This window comes from Nomascus leucogenys, chromosome 4 (genome assembly GCF_006542625.1).
Source record: "Nomascus leucogenys isolate Asia chromosome 4, Asia_NLE_v1, whole genome shotgun sequence".
Classification (NCBI taxonomy): domain Eukaryota; kingdom Metazoa; phylum Chordata; class Mammalia; order Primates; family Hylobatidae; genus Nomascus; species Nomascus leucogenys.
In genome coordinates this window covers 59,750,521-59,771,857 of record NC_044384.1, presented here as the reverse complement: position 1 = coordinate 59,771,857, position 21,337 = coordinate 59,750,521, and the positions used below count along the sequence as shown (strand labels likewise).

Below are 21,337 nucleotides of genomic sequence, written 5' to 3'. Positions count from 1 at the left end.
GATTCCTGCTTGAAATCCACTGTCCCTTACAGCAACAAAACCCACCTTGTCTTTGGCATTAATTGCCACCACTTGGTCCCAGCTATTCCAAAGTCCATTGCATTTAAGGATCCCAGTTCAGTGGTAGTAATCTCCACTGCAATTTCTGACCTACATGGAAGAGAGACACAGTCACGCCCTGCTTAATGACAGGAATACATTCTGAGAAATGCATTGTTAGGTGATTGGGTCACCTAACAGAATACTGCGATGCTGTTAGGGTTCCCCTCACGAATTTGTTTCTCACAATTACAGTGAAAGGTGTGTCCTCGGAATCCCTCCCCACAAGGAGGGCAAACAGGTCCTACATGATAAATCCACTCTAATATCCTGTGATGGTTAATATTGAGTGTCAACTTGATTGGACTGAAGGATGCAAAGTATCGTTCCTCGGTGTGTCTGTGAGGGTGTTACCAAAGATTAACATTTGAGTCAGGTGACTAGGAGAAGCAGAGTCACCCTCAATCTGGGTAGGTACCATCTAATCAGCTGCTAGGATAAAAGCAGGCAGAGGAACACGAAAGGACTAGACTGGGTGAGTCTTCCAGTCTCCATCTTTCTTCCATGCTGGATGCTTCCTGCCCTCAAACATCAGACTCCAAGTTCTTCAGCTTTTGGACTCTTGGGCTTACACCAGTGGTTTGCCGGGGGATCTCTGGCTGTCGGCCACAGACTGAAGGCTGCACTGTTGGCTTCCCTACTTTTGAGCTTTTGGGACTCGGACTGGTTTCCTTCTCCTCAGCTTGCAGGTGGCCTATTGTGGGACTTAACCTTATGATTTGTGAGTCAATATTCCTTAATAAACTCCCTTTCATATATACATCTAGGCTATTAGTCCTGTCCCTCTGGAGAACCCTAACTAATACACATTCCAATCTCCTTAAGCCTTGGATGCCTTCCTCTACAGTGTACCAGTTCTGCCATTTCATCCTCCCTTGGAGTAGGCTCACCTTTCAGTTCATGTTTCAGTCACCAACTCTTTGCAATCCATCATTGACCAAAACATCATTGTATGGAGTATCACACACACACACACATAAAAAGAGAGAGAGAGAGAGAGAGAGAAAGAGATTTGCCATAAGGAATTGGCTCATGCAATTATGGAAGCTGAGAAGTCCTATAATCTTCCATCTGCGAGTTAGAGATCCAGAAGTTAGTGGTAGAGTTTAATATGAGTTCAAACTGTTAGAGCTCGTTCTAACTCCTTGAGTTACAACACTGAATTCAGAATCTCTACCTAGTGGGCCCATGGCAATAAATTCGACCTGATTCAACTTTCTGTTCCTTGCACAATTATCCTACACCTTCACTAATGCATTCGCCTGATTTTTGTCTGTATAAATTGCAAAAAACAATGCAGAAGAATCAGCAGTGTCTTGCAAGTCAACAACCTCAAGCGAGGCCATTACAGGTTCTTCAGGCAAAGCAGGGCCAGCCTCCTCTGACAGGGGTGGGAGGCTGCTTACATTGGTAAATAAAACTCAGAAGAAGGCAGAAGTTCAGTGTCCCCAGCTTCATCGGGATCTCTCCATATGTTCCATTCCCATTTCCAGTATCCCATTTCTTCCCAATCAATGCAGTCACTTCAACAGAAGACACTTGGCAAGGTTTGAAATTCAATTTGTGTTGTAGTTTGGCCACTTGCAGGATGATACTGTGAGCCTGGTTTTCAGAAATCTCAGGTCTGAGCCTACAGGACAAATGGGTTTCTTTCAGAACACAGAAACTTTCAGGTCATTTATGCAGAATTTGAGCTGGGAATTTAAAGCCCTGAGCGCATCCTTTTCTTTCTCCACTTTCTCCAGTGCAATTAAGAGCAAGCAGCCTGTATTAGCATTCTCCAGACAGAGCCAATAGGATATATGTGTACACAGTCATGCACCACTTAATGACAGGGATATGTTCTGAGAAATGCATTGTTACATGATTTTGTCATTGTATGAACATCAGAGTGTACTGACACAGACCTAGATAGTATAGCCTACCACACACCTAGGCTATATGGCATAGCCTATGGCTCGTAGGCTACAAAACCGCATGGCATGTTAGTATACTGAATACTGTAGGCAACTGTAACATAATGGTAACATTTGTATATATAAAAATATCTAAATATAGGCCAGGTGCAGTGGCTCACACCTATAATCCCAGCATTTTGGGAAGCCAAGGTGGGCAGATCATTTAAGGTCAGGAGTTTGAGAACAGCCTGGCCAACATGGTGAAACCCTGTCTCTACTAAAAATACAAAAATTAGCTGGGTGTGGCGGCACACACCTGTAATCCCAGCTACTTGGGAGGCTGAGGCACAAGAATCACTTGAACTCAGGAGGCAAAGGTTGCAGTGAGCTGAGATCATGCCACTGCACTCCAACCTGGGTGACAGAGTTAAACTCCATCTCAAAAAATAACAATAAATAAATAAATATCAAAAATCTAAATATAGAAAAAGCACAGTAAAAAAAATGGTATTATAATCTTATAGGACCACAGTTGTATTTGCAGTCCATCATTGACCAAAACATCATTGTATGGAGTATCACACACACACACACACACATAAAGAGAGAGAGAGAGAGAAAGAGATTTACCATAAGGAATTGGATCATGCAATTATGGAAGCTGAGAAGTCCTATAATCTTCCATCTGCAAGTTAGAGATCCAGAAGTTAGTGGTATAGTTTAATGTGAGTTCAAACGCCTGAGATCCAGGGGAACTGATGCTGTAAATTCCAGTCCAAGTGCACAGAATACTGAAGTCCCAGCTCAGCAATCAAGCAAAGAAGGAATAAGTTCTCTCTTCCCCTGCCTTTTGTTCTATTCAGGACCTCAACAGATTGGATGATAACCACCAACGTTGAGGAGGGTAATCTGCTTTGCTGGATTAACTGATTCAAGTGCTAATCTCATCCAGAAACACTCATAGACACACTCAGAGGCAATGTTTAGACATTGACCCAGTCAAGCTGACCCATAAAAATTATCCTTCATAGGCTGGGCGTGGTGGCTCACGCCTGTAATCCCAACACTTTGGGAAGCCGAGGTAGGCAGATCATGAGATCAGGAGATGGAGACTATCCTGGCTAACACGGTGAAACCCCGTCTCTACTAAAAATACAAAAAATTAGCCAGGTGTGGTGGCGAGCGCCTGTAGTACCAGCCACTCGGGAGGCTGAGGCAGGAGAATGGTGTGAACCCGGGAAGCGGAGGTTGCAGTGAGCCGAGATTGTACCACTGCACTCCAGCCTTGGCAACGGAGCAAGACTCTGTCTCAAAAAAAAAAAAAAAATCCATCACACAACAAATCTCATTATTCTCCATTTGACAAAAATGCTCTAAGGCTTCAATTACATGGCCACCCATAACCTTGCCTCTTATAACTATTTGATTAGGAGTATCCAGTGGTGACATTTTGCATATCTCTATTGCCACATCATGTCACAGACTATCAGTATCATTTTTATCACTGGATTTAAACTTAATCATATTCCATACCAATCCAGAAAACTCATCCTTAAAATGCTTTCCTCTAGAGCCATTCTTAGCACAAAACTCAAAATTAATCCAGCAAAGTTCTCCAGAAAAACAGAACCAGTAGGAGAGAGATAAATAGAATGGATGAGTACATACATGCATACGTACACACATACACACAGAGACAGGAGTGACAGGGAGAGGTTTCCAGGAATGGGCTTACAAGATCGTGGGGGCTGGCAAGTTCCAAATCCATAGGGCGGGCTAGCAGGCTGTAGACACCGAGGGAGGAGCTAACACTACAGCCTTGAGGCAGGATTTCTTCTTTCTCAGAGAAACCTTGATTTCTATCTTCAGCTTTCAACTGATCGAATGAGGCCCACACACAAGAATAGTCTCCTTTACTTAAACTCAGTTAATTGTAGCTGTTAAGCATATTCACAAAATACCTTCACAGCAACACTTAGATTAGTGTTTGATTGAACAATTAGGTACTATAGCCTATCCAAATTGACACATAAAACCAGTCATTACAATCTCCAATAGTTATTTCTGCTTTCATTATAATTGATAAATAACATAATTCTTTTGGTCCTCCAATTACAATTAAGACTTCACAAGTTTTGTCTAAACTGTCAATGCAGTCACTTCCAAAATCATGAAGAAACTATTATTATAATATCATTATTATATTAAACTATTATATACACAATGCTCCCAGCCCTCCCAGAATCATGAAGAAACTATTATTTAAATTTAATTTATATCAGTAGTATTTATTCATGGTTAAACACTACTTACAGCATCCGAATCTCAAATAGAACAGCTCTACCACTAGGAAAAAACCCTTAGTGGTTTTTGGATAGTGTTTTGAAAACATTTATTTATAGCCAAGAATTGCCAGGAATAACAGCCAAATTAATAATTAAATAGAAAGCTTTTATTGCAAGAGGAGCAAGCTAAAATAAATAGCAACCATCTGAAACTTTTCAATATACAAATTCATAAAGCTTTTAGTTAACTGAACAGTTATTACAATAATAACTAACAATCTGACACCTTCGAGATCCCCTGGAGCTCCTGACCTTTAAATCCAAGAAAGCTGACAGGGACAGCCTAGCAATTCAGCCCATGTGGGAGGAAATAAGAAAGAAACCAATGGAAAACTGTGGGAAAACACGGAGGCAGGCAGAAAATATTAGGATGTGTTTTGCATTATTACATACAGGGGAATGGGTTTTTATAGTCAAGGACTAAAGTGAGTAAAACTGTATTTTTATTTTCTTATAACAGGATTTAATTGTTTCCCTGAGATTCCATTACTATTAGCAGAAAGTTTAGTCTAATAATTTCTAGGTAAACTCAGTCAAATCAATGATTACAAAAAAATTGACGTTATTAGTTAAGTCAGAATTTTTTTCCCAGGAAAATCCAGGGACCTTATGTTCCACTTTAACATAAAGGTATGAGTTTTAGAGAGCTTGTAGAAGTGCCTATATTTGAGTGGGAGAAGCAACTGGGATTTTTGTTGTTGTTGTTCTTGTTTTTTTGTTGTTGTTTTTTGTTTTTTGTTTTTTGTTTTGAGAGAGCATCCCACTCTGTCATCCAGGCTGGAGGGCAATGATGCAATCACAGCTCACTGCAGCCTTGACCTCCCAGGCTCAAGCAATTCTTCTGCTTCAGCCTCGTGAGTAGCTTGGACTACAGGCATGTGCCGCCACACCTGGCTAATTTTTTTTTTAAGAGACAGGGTCTCACTATGTTGTCCAGGCTGGTCTCAAATTTCTGGGCTCAAATGAGCCCCTAGTCTCGAATGCTTCAGCCTCCCAAAGTACTGGGATTGCAGGCATGCGCCCCCAGGGACAGTGGCATCTGGTTCTTGATGGCTCTCCACCCTCCAGGGCCTCCACGGAGCTAGCACTCACCTTGCTGGGTCTTTAGTGAGGGGCATGTATGCCAACTGTGGTTTCTCTTTCAAATGGGTCATGCAGCATCTGCTGATGGCTCCCCTTCATCGTGATTGGCAGCCACTTCTACTCCATCCAGCTTCTCTCAGCCAATCTTGAGCCTCTCTTGAGAGCACAAGAAACTTTCCATTGCTCTCCTGTCCCACTCGCCGTGACTGGTGGTGGGCAGTGTGGGGAACAAGACCCAGGCACCCTGCCTAGGCCACTACCCTCACAGGCATTTGCCACTGCCATGCCAAGCTTTGGTGGGAGGGGGCTTCTCTGCAAAGCTTGGGTCTCCCCCACCCTTACTTGGGAAAGGAAGCACTCACACACCACTAGCCTACCTAGAGTCGAATGTTATTATATACTACACACATGCACAAACACACATCTAGAACCCAGGGAGGGGAAGCAGAACTCTGGGACCCTTCTCAACTCTACTCTCTGCTGTCACTGAACAAACATACTTTTCCCATTAGATCATCCTTTTGGGTGGGGGAGAGGTGCATGCACAGACCCCTGCCTCTTAGTAGTCACAGGATTTTCTCTCTGACCTATTTTCTCCCTTAGGGAAACTCTAAAGATATTTTTTCATAACGATTGCTTTTTATTTTGGCTGTTTCACCCCTCACTAGAAAAAACAAAGTTCCACAGATGTAATGAGCTGAGAGTTTTGGCAGAAAATAAAAGTGAAGAAAATCTTGATTTGGCCTTTCATGCTACAATAGCTATAATGTTCTAACAGAGAAACCATTTTTGTTCCCCGTTGATGATGGCACATATAGTGGAGAAATTTTCTTGGATTTTAGGTCGTCTAACAGGCTTATATTTGAATCCCAGTTCCATTATGGTCCCTCTAATTGCTCTTGGACAAGTTACTTAACCTCTTTGAAATTCATTTTCCTCATTCCCCATACCTATCTCATGGGATTATTGTGAGAATTAAATGAATTACTCTTGTTATCCCCAAAAATGTTGGTTCCATAACCCAATTATGCAAAATTTGAAAGCCCCAGTTGGCACAATGTCAACATATAGTATAAATGCTAAGTTTCTTTGTAAATTAAATAGTGGTAAGAAAATCATGATGAAAATCATGATAAACAACTATAGAACTCTAGCAGGTGTTCTTAAATGCAGGTTTCTAATAACTTTGGAAATTATAACATTAGAATAGAGGAAACAACTTTCAGAACTCTCATGAAGAGCTGGAATGTTCATGAATATCAAACAGAAAAGGAGTTAACTGAATTAACTGGACCAGCAGAAAACCGAAATAATCTTTTTAACTTTGCTTGAAACACTGCTGATCCTTTGTTTTGTTTTTCAGAGTCAGTGAAACTTTTCTTTTGAGCTATTTACAGCTTGTAGCAATTAAGTAAATTATACTGCTGTGAGCAAAATTTGGAGCACATTTGTTTCTCTCTACCTAATTTCTCCAGACTTTGGAAACTAGTTGTGAGTATTCTTAACTTATGGCAATATAGTTATTTGCATAAGTGCAATAAGAATCTGTTTTCTTTTGTAACAGGACACAATTTGAGAAACTGGTTATTTTACCAAGGCTTTGACTGGAATGATGTGTTTTCCTTTAAGGAATTAAACTTACAGAGCCAATAAAAGCCCCATAGGGAACTGGCCTCATGCCTTGCCTACAATAGTCCTTGTACAAGGTTTCTAACCTGTGGTAAATAAAGAATGTCACTTTCTAACAGGTCCAGGAGGCCCAAGTTACCTTGGGACCTCAAGAGGAAAGAAATTTACCCAACTTACAGGTATCTGAGGGTTTGAGGGTACAAACCCATGGCTGGGTTCAGCTTTTAAATAGTCTTGTCTGAAATTCCTTCTATGGAACAGAGTTCCATCAAAGCCAATTTTAAAAGAGCTTATGTGAAAAATAACTATTCTTGCTGCATTTTATGCAAATAATCAGGCCAAGTATAATAAAGCAAATCAGTCTTACCATGGTTTGTCTTTAGTAAAAATGGGAAACTGGAGAGAGAAATATTATGTTTCAAGAACTGTGGTACACTTGTTATTAAATTCTAGTCTCATTAGTTGTTTTTAAGTTTGTTTCTGCAATTTGGGCTAACCCTGCTTATTCTTGTGAGCCAGTCAGTAATCTCTGACTGCTACTCAGAAGAAACAAGAGGTTTGGTAATGCAAAAATCTGGATCAATATTCTAATCCTAGGCACATACTGGAATCATCTAGCAACCCCATATCGGCTTAGTTCCAACAGTTGCCCAGTTCATGAAAAGCCTTCCAATTTAGTTTACTTGGAATCACTTTACTTATTTTGCTTTACTTTTGTGGAATATATTGCTGTTATACTCTTTGTGTAGGAATACAGGACAAGTTTACTGAATGTTTTCTTAAACACTTATTAATCTTCCGGATACCACTTTTTGTCGAAACTCAAGACTTACGACTGGACCTTACTATACTGATGCTTTCTGACTGAGCTCCTCTCTACCCTGAATGCAAGAGACCCTCCTAGTTAGGCAGGAATATCATTGCCCCTATTCAGCCTAAGAAGTTACAGAAGATGGATCTTCATCCCTCTGCAATCCTTAGGATTAAGGGTTCTCTTATGAAAAGAAGGGGGGAAATGTCAGAGGCTTGTGAACCAGAGCAACTCCATCTTAAATAGGAGCTGGGTAAAATGAGGCTGAAACCTACCAGGCTGCATTCCCAGATGGTTAAGGCATTCTAAGTCACTGGATGAAATAGGAGGTCAGCACAAAATACGGGTCATAAAGGGCTTGCTGATAAAACAGGTTTCAGTGAAGGAGCCAGTCAAAACCCACCAAAACCAAAATGGCCATGAGAGTGACCTCTGATCGTCCTCACTGCTACACTCGCACCAGCACCATGACAGTTTACAAATGTCAGGAAGTTACCCTATGTGGTCTAAAAAGGGGAGGCATGAATAATCCGCCCCTAGTTCAGCATATCATCAAGAAATTACCATAAAAATGAGCACCAGCCGCCCTCAGGGCTGTTCTGTCTATGGAGTAGTCATTCTTTTATTCTTTCATAATAAATTTGCTTTCACTTTACAAAAAAAAAAATCATGATAAAATAACCACCTATTCAGGAAGCTTTTGAAGTTTTTTTTTTTTTTTTTTAAGATGGAGTTTCACTCTTGTTGCCCAGGCTGGAGTGAAGTGGCGTGATCTTGGCTCACTGCAACCTCCACCTCCCAGGTTCAAGCGACTCTCCTGCCTCAGCCTCCTGGGTAGCTGGGACTACAGGCACCCACCACCATGGCCAGCTAATTTTTGTATTTTCAGTAGAGATGGGGTTTCACCATGTTGGCCAGGCTAGTCTCGAACTCCTGACCTCATGATCCACCTGCCTTGGCCTCCCAAAATGCTGGGATTACAGGCATGAGCCACCGCGCCCAACCCGCTTTTGAAGATATTTTAATATCTAAGTATTCAGAATGGGATGACCTCTTAGGCCAATCACTCACCACTCCCTACCTCTTTCCACACAAACACACATACATTTTGCCTGCTCTATAACTCTGTTTTGCAACCAGCAGAGCAGAATCTACCCAGAGTGGTCAGCTCTTACATTGCAGCAGCTTTTCTTTAACATTTTTTTTTTGGTCTGGAAATTGGAACATTTTATTTTATTTTATTTATAATTTCAACTTTTATATTCAGGAGGTACACTTGCAGGTTGTTGCTTGGGTATACTGTGTGATGCTGAGGTCTGGGATACAAGTGATGCCGTCACCCAGGTAGGGAGCATAGTACCCAATAGTTGATTTTTCACCACTTTCCCCCCTCCTCACTCCCTGCTTTAGTAGCCCCCAGTGTCTACCGTTGCCATCTGCATGTCCATGAGTACCCAATGTTTAGATCTCACTTATAAGTGAGAACATGCAGTATTTTGTTTTCTGTTCCTGCGTTAATTCACTTAGGATAATGGCCTCCAGCTCGCTGCAGCCTTTCAGCATCTGCTTGGCCATGCCCTGAAAAGGCCAAACACTGGGTCCTGGTGCATCTGGGATTATGTGAGAAGTCTTCTGTGGTTTAGAGGCTCCTTGATCTATGGATATTGTGTCTGTGCCTGCATTTCTGAATCGATGCTTGCTCCTGATTCGGTACTTGCTCTTCACCCCTAAGGGGAGTTTTTCACTTGATCTGTTCTCAAGCTAAACCCCAGACTCACCTCTGCTATTTCTGTCTTGCTTCTGATCCTGCTTCCAGGATTCACTGCTGCCCACAGTGTCCCTCCCCAGGAGATGACCTAAGTCCAAAGTCCCGTGGAAACTATACGCCTAAATTTAAAGCCAAAAACAACAATTTGAAAGGTTTAAGGAAAAAATGATCACTATCAAAGTAAAAGAGAAAGATGATATATGCTAAGTATGGTGGCCCTTGAAGAGGATGTGACTGGCAACAGGAGATAGAGATGGGATCTTTTAAGAAATGAGAGATTTCACAGGCAGAGGAGCTCAGAACCTACAGTATTGTACCATCCTTGCAAAGAAGGGGTGAATCCCATTCACCATATTCATGATTATCAGAAAGTGGGTTTCTAGCCAGAGGTGCCCTATAAATCAATCATCTAGTCTGATCCCTATATGTCACCTTTGAAGATTCTGACCCAGGAAGGTTAAATAACTGCACCAAGTTCATACGGCTGCCCAGTGGCAAAGGTGAGACCAGAGCCAGCCCACACTTTTCCCACTGTGCCTTATTCCCACTGCTTTTCTGTTTCTAGAAGTTGGACCAAGACCACCTTCCTCTAGGTGGATGAGGTAGTCATACAGTTACTTATATCATTTTCTCCAGATTTCATTCCACATGGCTATGTCTAAGACCATAAAATCAAAGTTTTAGAAATTAACTCCACCCAACAAGGCAGGCTTCTGCCTCTGCTTCCAGAGTCCTTCCAAGGTTCTATAGCCACATGTCACCCATGCCCCATGCCTTCCTTAAACCTTTATTCCCCACTCTTTTTTTTTTTTTTTTTTTTTTTTGAGACGGAGTCTCACTTTGTTGCCCAAGCTGGATGGAGTGCAGTGGCGCAATCTTGGCTCACTGCAAGCTCTGCCTCCCAGGTTCACGTCATTCTCCTGCCTCAGCCTCCCGAGTAGCTGGGACTACAGGCGCCCGCCACCATGCCCGGCTAATTTTTGTATTTTTAGTAGAGACGGGGTTTCACTGTGTTAGCCAGGATGGTCTCTATCTCCTGACCTTGTGATCCGCCTGCCTCGGTCTCCCAAAGTTCTGGGATTACAGGCGTGAGTCACCACGCCCAGCCCCCATTCTTTTCCCACCTCTTCAACTAGCTGGTTTTGGCTGGTAGAGTGGTAAAGTATATTTCAATAGAGGTCTATTAAAACCCAAAAATCGCCAAACCCTTAGGAATTAGGTTAACGGTAAGATTTGAGAAAAGATAACAGGTGGTGAAAAGGAAATCTTCCCATCACAGCTCAACTCTCATAAAAGGGACAGGGGAAATGCTCATGGAAGAATCATGTTTTTCACTCGTCAGTGAATAGAGCTTAGGGAGAGTGAGTTTATCAGACCTTCCCGGTATGATAACTGAGAGCCACTTCTGATGGGGGGCAATAGGAAGAACGCGTTCTGAAGTTGGGAAGACAACTGTGTGGATGACTCTGGTCTGCCTGGGTAGCTTGTAGGCACTGGGAAACTGAACAGAGGGAGGATGGTGGTTTGAGTGAAGGCCAGGTCCCCAAATGGCACTGAACACAAACTTCACTTAGTTCCTATATGTGTTTAGAGCTGGCTTTGCACTCATGGCAATCTCCAGAGGTTCTGTTTTCTCCATGGTTTCTGGGGTTCTTTCATGCTTTGTATTTACCCACTGTATCAGTCCGTTTTCACACTGCTGATAAAGGCATACCTGAGACTGAGTAATTTGTAAAGAAAAAGAGGTGTAATGGACTCACAGTTCCACGTGGCTGGGGAGGCCTCACAATCATGGTGGGAGGTGAAAGGCATGTCTTACATGGCAGCAGACAAGAAAGAAATGAGAGCCAAGTGAAAGGGGTTTCCCCTTATGAAACCATCAGATCTCGTGAGACTTATTCACTTCCACGAGAACAGGATGGGGGAAACTGCCCCCATGATTCAATTATCTTCACCGGGTTCCTACCATAACATGTGGGAATTATGGGGAGCTACAATTCAAAATGAGATTTGGATGGGGACACAGCCAAACCATATCACCCATTACCCAAGCATACTAAACAAAAAAATTTTTTTTGAGACCAGTCTCACTTTGTCACTCAGGCTAGAGTGCAGTGGCAGCATGATCATAGCTCACTGCAGCCTCAACTTCCCGGGCTCAAATGATCCTCTTTCCTCAGCCTCCCAAGTAGCTGGGGCCACAGGTGCACACCATTGCACCCAGCTAATATTTTATTTTTTGTAAAGACAGGGGTCTCACTATGTTGGCCAGGCTGGTCTAGAACTCGTGGCCTCAAGTTATCCACCTGCGTCAGCCTCCCAAAGAGCTGGGATTACAGACACAAGTCACTGCACCCAGCCGAGAAGTTTTTCTTCATCCATCTGAACTCCTTCTGCAGCACAATTGCAGTGCTAACTACCTGGAGATCATACAGACCCCACAGGCTGAGAACACAGTCCTCCACAAGAACCTCCCCACTTAGGCACCAGCCACCAGCTCCAGAGTCCCAAAGCCACCCATGCTTCTGTCCAACTAGTTAAAAACCTGGAGGGTCTTATTATCTGCCTCAGATTTGATAATTTAATAGGACAATTCACAGAACTCAGAATAGCACCATATTGATTGTCTTCAGTTTTGGGGTTCTTTTGGGGTTGTAGGGGGGAAATGTCCCTTGGGCCATTCCCATTTTTTGAGACGGAGTCTCACTCTGTCACCCCAGTTGGAGTGCAGTGGCATGATCTCAGCTCACTGCAACCTCCGCCTCCCGGGTTCAAGTGATTCTCCTGCCTCAGCCTCCCAAGTAGCTAGGATTATAGGCATGCGCCACCACACCCGGCTAATTTTTGTATTTTTAGTAGAGATGGGGTTTCACCATGTTGGCCAGGCTGGTCTCAAACTCCTGGCCTCAAGTGATCCACCAGCCTCAGCCTCCCAAAGTACTGGCATTACAGGTGTAAGCCACCATGCCAGCTTATTGTCTTCAATTTTATTATAAAAGATACAAATCAGGACCAACCAAAAGAAGAGACCTGTAGAGTGAGGGCTGGGAGGATCTCAAACATGAAACTCCCACGTCCTTTCCCTCTGGAATCAGGATGTATCACCCTCCTGGCTCGTTGTGTTCACCAACTGAGAAGCTCATTGGAGCTTCAGAGTCTATAGATTTTATTGGGGTTTTATTATGTGGGCCTGATTGATTGCATCATTGGCTACCTGACTGAACTTAACCTCCAGCCCCACTCCCCTTCCTGGAAGTTGGACTGATACCACTTGGCTCAAAGCTCCACCTCTCTAAATCACATAGTTGGTCTTTCTAGCATGGCCAGTTCCCGTTCCAAAACTAGGGGCCCACCATGAGTCATCTCACTAGTGAAAACTCAGGCTTGGTCTGAGGGGCCCACCAGGAAAAACAGACACTCCTATCACTGAGGAAATTCCAGTGGTTTAAAATCTCTGTCCCAGGAACCTGGGGCAAACACTAGACAAATTCTTCATTATACAATACAAAAAATGCGACTTAAGATGCTGCCTATAGATAAAGGCAGATTGTTGAAATGTATGTTATGAAACTCTTGTAGACTGTTTTAGTCATTCTAGATGTCGTTTTACCAGTGAAATGACTTCATTTTTTTTTTTTTAAAGGCAGAGTCTCGCTCTGTCCCCCAGGCTAGAGTGCAGTGGCGCAATCTCAGCTCACTGCAACCTCTGGTCCCGGGTTCACGCCATTCTCCTGCCTCAGCCTCCCGAGTAGTTGGGACTACAGGCACCTGCCACCACACCCGGCTATGTTGTTTTTTTTTTGTTTTTTTTTTTTGTATTTTTAGTAGAGATGGGGTTTCACCGTGTTAGCCAGGATGGTCTCGATCTCCTGACCTCGTGATCTGCCCGCTCAGCCTCCCAAAGTGCTGGGATTACAGGCATGAGCCACTGCGCCCAGCGAAATGACTTCTAATTTATGGTGCCAAAGCAGGTATTAACCAGCATTAAATTATCAAATTACTTATTAAAATTTTAAGAGAAATGTCAAGCAGTCTTTCACTATTTCATTATGTGATATGTGATTTTTATTTCTCCTTTGAACTATTCAGAAAACTTTTCAATAACTTGATAATAAAATTTACTTTTTGTCTTTTTTATTTTTTAATCAATTTTTTTTTAGAAACAGAGGTCTCACCATGTTGCCCAGACTAGAGGATAGTGGCTATTCACAGGTGTGATCCCACTACTGATCAGCACAGGAGTTTTGATCTGCTGCTAAGAAGTCACTATGTTGATGCCAAACTTAGTGCAGAAACCTGATCAGCATAGCGCACTACAGCCCAGAGCTCCAGTACACAAGCAATCCTCCTGCCACAGCCTCCTAAGTAGCTGGGACTACAGGTGTGCATAATTGCACCTGGCAAAGTCTCCCTTTTGGTAATCATTTCCTTCAATTCTTCCCAGAACTTAAGGAACCACGCTTTTAATATGATACTCTTAAATAGAAAGAAGGATAAGAAAATGAGTCCAAACTTGACTTATTTTAGAAAGAAATAATAACCCCTTCATAGTAAATACTAGAAAACTGTCCTGGCATTTACAATAAACTTCTACATTTTAAGTTGACCTAATTTCATACTACATTATAGGTAAGAACCCAGACAATAGAGCTGATTAAAGAAAAAGTGGTTATGGCAATTAAAACATGTAGTGGTATTAAGGATGCATAACTGAACCAGGTGTGTCATGACCAATCCAAAGAGAACATATCATGTTCGTTTCTTTTACTGTGACTTCTAAGGCACATGAACCTTCATTCGAGGTTCATGGACCAACATCTATAGATGTTCTCTAGAGCTTCTGTTAGCTGTCGATGTGATATATAAAATGTTACACGTTTTTATGGAAACCACATCATTTTTATCTGATTCCCAAAATTCATGCCCATGACCTCAGAATCACTTTTGTAAAGGATCCCTCCTTTAAGAACAGCCACTACCTAGTGTTTCCCAAGCTTTGAAAACTAGAATTCCTGCCATCATAACCCAAGGGCCTTACACTGGCTGTTTCCAACTTCCCCAGCCTTCTTGAGGCATTTATTCCCCAAATAAGTCGCCTTGGGCCTCCATCCCACATGATGTCTGCAGCCTTCCTCAGTACTTGTAAGAATTCTTGGTGGGAAGTGGTTGCATTTCTCCTGGTCATCTATCTCTCACTTGGGTTTTCTACTCTAGTCACTTCCTGTAGCAACATCTGCAACCTGAAAAACAGCCCTGTTTCATTTATTCTCCAAAGTACTATTAACATAAGCTAGTTGCATATGATAGAACTTTATTGAAGGTTTAGAACCACTGAGAAGGATTGTGTACTCACCATGTTTCTAGCTCCTGAGAAGATGCTTTTATATCTGCCCTGTGTGCATATGCTGGGTGTGCCTCATTTGGAATATAGCATGCCTGAGTCACCTTGCCTGGGCCTCCTGCCTCCCTCATTGTCCCTGCCCCCTTCCTCTTGTGGTATATACAAAATGTGGCATACACATACAACAGAATATTATCCAGCCATAAAAAAGAATGAGGCTGGGTGCAGTGGCTCACACCTGGAATCCCAGCACTTTGGGAGGCCAAGGTGGGAAGATAGCTTGAGCCCAGGAGTTAAAGACCATCCTGGGCAACATAGTGAGACCCTGTCTCTACTACTACTAATAATAATAATAACAATAGTAAAGAAATGAAATTTTGGCCAGGCTCGGTGGCTCACGCCTGTAATCCCAGCACATTGGGTGGCCTAGACGGGTGGATCACCTGAGGTCAGGAGTTCGAGACCAGCCTAATCAACATGGTGAAACCCCGTCTCTACTAAAAATACAAAAATTAGCCGGGCATGGTAGCAGGTGCCTGTAATCCCAGCTACTCGGGAGGCTAAGACAGGAGAATCTTGAACCCAGGAGGCAGAGGTTGCAGTGAGCCGAGATCACGCCATTGCACGCCTGGAGGACAAGAGCGAGACTTCGTCTCAAAGAAAAAAAAAATGAAATGAAATTTTGATACATGCCATCAACCCTTGAAACCTTGAAACTGTTATGCTAAGTGAAATAAGCCAGACATAGAAAGACAAATATTTTATTATTCTACTTATATTAAGTATCAAGAATAGGCAAATTCATAAAGATACAAATAATGGTTGTACAATATTGTAAATGTACTTAATGCGTGGAATTTGTAGAGTTCCTCTTGGAAACTGTGAGTAATTTATCTTTCAGTGGCAATCATTTCCGGAACTGTTGGCCTTACTATACCTCAAATTTTCTATTAATGTATTTTATTTTAGAACAGATCACAACAGAGCACAAAACAGGAATCAACTTACAATTTAATACTAGATAACATTGTCACTCAGACATTCCCTTACAGGGCATTTCTTAGCAGCCATATTTGCATGGGACTCCGCTCCCCACTGGGGCCATTTCTCCCCATGGTTTCTCTTTCCTCAGCCTTGGGGTTTCCCATCCCATCCCTCTTTATGTAGCAAAGGAATTTGAGAATGTTCATGGTATTACTTTATTAGAGAGAATGGCTTCATTTTCCTTTTTTCAATCCTCACCAGTCTAAGATTTCCATAACCAAAAGATCCACTAAGATTTTGCTTAAAGAAAAAAACAAACCATCTGCCTCTAAGATAAATGCTGCTACTCCCTACATATGGATAATGTGCAGCAACAATCTAATCTTTTAAAGCAAATGTTCTTTCTGTTAAATATATATATTTAGTAAGTACAAAAGCAATCCATGCAGAGAAGGATCGTAAGTACGCTACCAATTTAAAACATTAACTAACAGTTTAGAATTTATCATATAAATATTATTAAATAATGGTATCAATAATAACATTACTATGCAAGAATTAATGGCTTTCTAGAATACCAACAATAAGCAGTAGAAAATAAAATGGTAAATATTCCACTAAAAATAGCCATCAAAGGCTAGACGTGGTGGCTCACACCTGTAATCCTAGCATTTTTGGGAGGCCGAGGCGGGTCGATCACTTGAGGTCAGAAGTTCAAGACCAGCCTGGCCAATATGGTGAAACCCCATCTCTACTAAAAATAACAAAAATTAACTGGGCATAGTGACACACACCTGTAATCCCAGCTACTCAGGAGGCTGAGGCAGGAGAATCGCTTGAACCCAGGTGGTGGAGGTTGTAGTGAGCCAAGATCGTGCGCCACTGCACTCCAGCCTGGGCAACAGAGCAAGACTCTGTCTCAGAATAAATAAATAAGTAAATAACCATCAAAGAACATACCTAAGAATAGTCTTTAAGAATGCAGAGGAACAATATTAACATGCTCAAAACTCTGCTGAGGGCACAATTATTTAAACCTGAATAATAGAGAGGCAAGACATAATACTTGAATGGGAAGTCTCAATAGTGAACCAATATCAATTCTGATATTATGCAAAAGAAAATTTTTAAAACATTTGACATTAGAGAGAGGAAACCCAGCAGACTATTTTCAGATTAACCAGAAAATACTAACATGATGGAATTGCTAGAAAAAAAAATTTAAAGAGAAGGATAATGGGAGGAAATACACACTGAGGGTATGATAAAACTACATTCCAGATACTTGTACATCAATATTCATGGCAGCATTATTCACAGGAGCCAAAAGGTGGAAACAATTCAAATGCTCACTGACAGATGAATGGATAAACAAAATGTGATATATACATACAGCAGAATCTTATCCAGCAATCAGAAAGAATGAGGCTGGGTGCAGTGGCTCACACCTGCAATCCCAGCACTTTGGGAGGCCAAGGTGCAAAGATAACTTGAGCCCAGGAGTTCGAGACCAGCCTGGGCAATATAGTGAGATTCTGTCTCTACAAATAATAATAATAATAAAGAAATGAAATTTTGATACATGCTATCAACCCTTGAAATCTTGAAACTATTATGCTAAGCGAAATAAGCCAAACATAGAAAGACAAATATTTTATTATTCTATTTATATTAAGTATCAAGAATAGGCAAATTCATAGAGGCTGAAAGTAGAATAGAAATTACCAGGGGCTGTTGGGAAGGAGCATGAGGAGTTATTATTTAATGGGCATAGAGCTTCTGTTTTGGATGATGAAAAAGTTCTGGAAATGGATAGTAATAATGGTTGTACAACATTGTAAATGTACTTAATGCACGGAATTTGTATAGCTGAAATTTGCTGACAGATAGATCTTAAATGTTCTCACCACAAAACAACACCAAAAAAAATGGTAAATAGGTGAGGTGATAGATGTGTTGACTAACTTGATTGTGGTAGTCATTTCATAATATATATGTATATCAAATCATGGGTCGTACACCTTAAACTTCTACAATTTTGTTTGTCAATTATTTCTCAATAAAGCTGTGTGGGAATAAAAATAGGGATTTTCCAATGACATAAGATTATTGTGAGGACTAAAATTAAACAAGGTGGGCTCCACGGCTATCACAGTCAATTCTTCATCAACAGACATTTTCTTGTACCTTCTCCTCTTTCCTGAGTTCTAGCTGGAGCACTGCAACCTATCAGATATGTAACTAAACTCCTCAAGATGTAGTTTTCCACCTGTAAAATAAGGGATTAGATGATCTGTATTGCTATGTTCACCTCTAACATTCTCCAGTTCAATACAAACACCCTGAAAATTGTCCCTGGGGAAGGGGTCAGAGTACATTCTGATTGCTAGACATGAATTTGGCACTTAGAATAAGCCCAAGTTGTGGAAATGATACAGAAAATGTTAATAAGGAACAACAGGAGAATTTGGCTGGGGCAGTGGCTCACACCTATAATCCCAGCACTTTGGGAGGCCTAGGCAGGCAGATCACTTGATGCCAGGAGTTCCAGACAAGCCTGGCCAAAATGGTGAAAGCCCATCTCTACTAAAAATACAAAAACAAATTAGCCAGGTGTGGTGGCATGCACCTGTAATGTCAGCTACTTGGGAGGTTGAGGCAGGAGAATCTCTAGAACCCAGGAGGCGAAGGTTGCAGTGAGCCCAGATCATGCCACTCTACTCCAGCTTGGGCAACACAGTGAGACTCTATCAAAAAAAAAAGGGGGGAATAATAGGAGACTTCAAACGTTCTATTTTGGGAGTAGAAAGGGGAGTTCATTGTCAGAATATATGCATCTTACACAAAGGATCATCATTAAAATCAAATTACTCATGAACAATGAGTAGGACTTTGTAATATTTCAATTGCATCAAAACTGTCCTTGAGCAAAAAAACGTACTTCCTCCTCCATTCAGGTTAAGAGTATAGCCTGTGTCATCCCATGCACTGTGGCATTTGTTCACTGAACTATTGTCCTTCTCAAGAGATGGCTTTTCACTCTAACAAAATAACTATGAATCATTGATTCTGTGAATATTTTCTCCCTTGCTTTTTTCATAGAACGAATGACAAATTTCCATATATTTATTTCTTAAATAAGCAAAAGTTACCATGAACCTGAAATGGTCTATACTGCAAATGCAAACTGTTGCTTTTTAAATGTCAGTTGGGGGTAACTACGAGTTTCTAATTAGGATCATAATTCTCCTAAGGAAAGGATATTCTCCATGAGTAATAGGCGGAAAAACTTTCACAGAGAATGAAAAGTCTGCTGATGTTTAGAGGTTTTTTTTATTTGTTTAGTTTTTAGAGTTGTTTTTCCCTTAGCTACACCTGCTAGAATAAAATAAAGTTTTGTTATATACAACTATTTATATGCCTTGAAAACTAAAAGAAAAATATTGCCCCAGCATTAATTTCATAGCTCTACTCTAGTGACTATAAGTGATTTGTTCAAAAAATTTTATGTATGTTTCCAGGTTTCCAAAGGCAAAAAAAAAAACCATTTCTCACAGACACAAAATGCTTTTTATCTGTTTCCTGTTAAAGGATTACTTTTTATAAATGTCTGTGTACAATCTAATGTAACATACAGTTCTTTCCTTATGAAACTGCTATGAATAGTAATTTTCATCTCTATTACTATGTTCTCCCAGAGATCCTTCTGTTTCTCCACTTAGATCACTTACTACACATTCTTATAATGGCTTGGCGGACTAATTGTCTGTGCAGAAAAATGTAATCTCCTTGAAGGCAGAGCCCGTAACTGGTTCTCTCAGTAAGTAAGTTATATAAAAGAAAAACAATGAATATGTTAATTCAAAGGGAATATATATGACATTTGCAAAATATATCATATCCCCCCAAAAAAATTGTATGGAATTCTTCAAGGTCAGATTTGTGATACTGAAATTCTATAGTGATTTTTAAATGTAGTAAGTAGAAGGCTAATGTTTCTAAAACATTTACAGCTCTAAGATGCTATCATAATAGATTTCTTAAATTTTTTTTTTGAGACTCAGTCTCGCTCTGTCACCCAGGCTGGAGTGCAGTGGCGTGATCTCAGCTCACTGTAACCTCTGTCTCCCAAGTTCAAGTTATTGTCCTGCCTCAGCCTTCCAAATACCTGGGATTACAGGCACCCACCACCATGCCTGGCTAATTTTTGTATTTTTAGTAGAGATGGTGTTTCACCATGTTGGCCAGGCTGGTCTCGAAATCAAGTGATCCGTCCACCTCAGCCTCCCAAAGTGATAGGATTACAGGCGTGAGCCACCATGCCCGGCCCAGACTCTTTAACTCTTAACCTATTATTTCTTTAACTAAAACTTTAAAGTTTTCATTCTTGGAATTCCAGGAATGAAAATCACTTCTGGTATTAAAGAAGAACATTATATATATATAATATTATATATACATATACCATCTTATGAAATGAAGAAATTGAAATCAAATTAAATGGCTCTCCTATACTTTATTATTTTGCAACTGCTTAAAATAAAATAATCGAAGGCTGCTAGAATTAGAAGGGACCTTGGAGTTCTCCAGTCGAAATCTCTCATATTGCAGCTAGAAGAGGCCCATCGGGCAGGTGCCTCACCCAGCAACCTGCTAACTCCTTATTCGGATTCCGTGGGGAAGCTCAGGCCACCTGAATACCACTTGGGCCACCAGTATTTCACTTTTCCATTCAGCCATCAAGTGTCTTCAGTTTTAGCAAAATTTTAATCATTCAAGGAAAAACAAATGAATGGGATTTTCGTTTGTTTGAGACAAGGGTCTCACTCTGTCACCCAGGCTGGAGTGCAGCGGCCCAATCTCAGCTCACTGCAGCCTCGACCTCCTGGACTCAAAAGATTCTCCTGCCTCAGCCTCTCAAGTAGTTGGGACCTCAGGTGTGCACCAGCGCACCCAGATAATTTAAAAAAAAAAAAATTGTATATTGGTCGGGCATGGTGGCTCACACTTGTAATCCCAGCACTTTGGGAGGCCAAGGCAGGTGGATCACATGTGGTCAGGAGTTCGAGACCAGCCTGGCCAACATGGTGAAACCCTGTCTCTACTAAAAATACAAAAATTAGCTGGCCACGGTGGTGCACATCCATAATCCCAGCTGTTCTGGAGGCTGAGGCAGGAGAATCGCTTGAACCCACTAGGGGGAAGTTGCAGTGAGCCGAGATGAAACCATTGCACTCCAGCCTGGGCGACAGGGCAAGACTCTGTCTCAAAAAAAAAAAAAAAAAAGGATCATCTGAGGTCAGGAGTTCGAGACCAGCCTGGCCAGCGTGGTGAAACCTCATCTCTACTAAAAATACAAAAATTAGCAGGGCGTGCTGG

The 21,337-nt window shown here is 41.4% G+C and overlaps 1 protein-coding gene across 1 annotated transcript in view; it reads right to left on the bottom strand.

Moving 5' to 3' along the window:
- The window catches only part of LOC100588257 (26S proteasome non-ATPase regulatory subunit 8-like), a 61,542-nt gene that overhangs the window by 22,579 nt on the left and 17,626 nt on the right, over positions 1–21,337 (bottom strand). Inside the window, 1 exon segment of the mRNA XM_012506223.2 lies at positions 9,644–9,752. Within this exon segment, the coding sequence (XP_012361677.2) occupies positions 9,644–9,752 (109 nt within the window).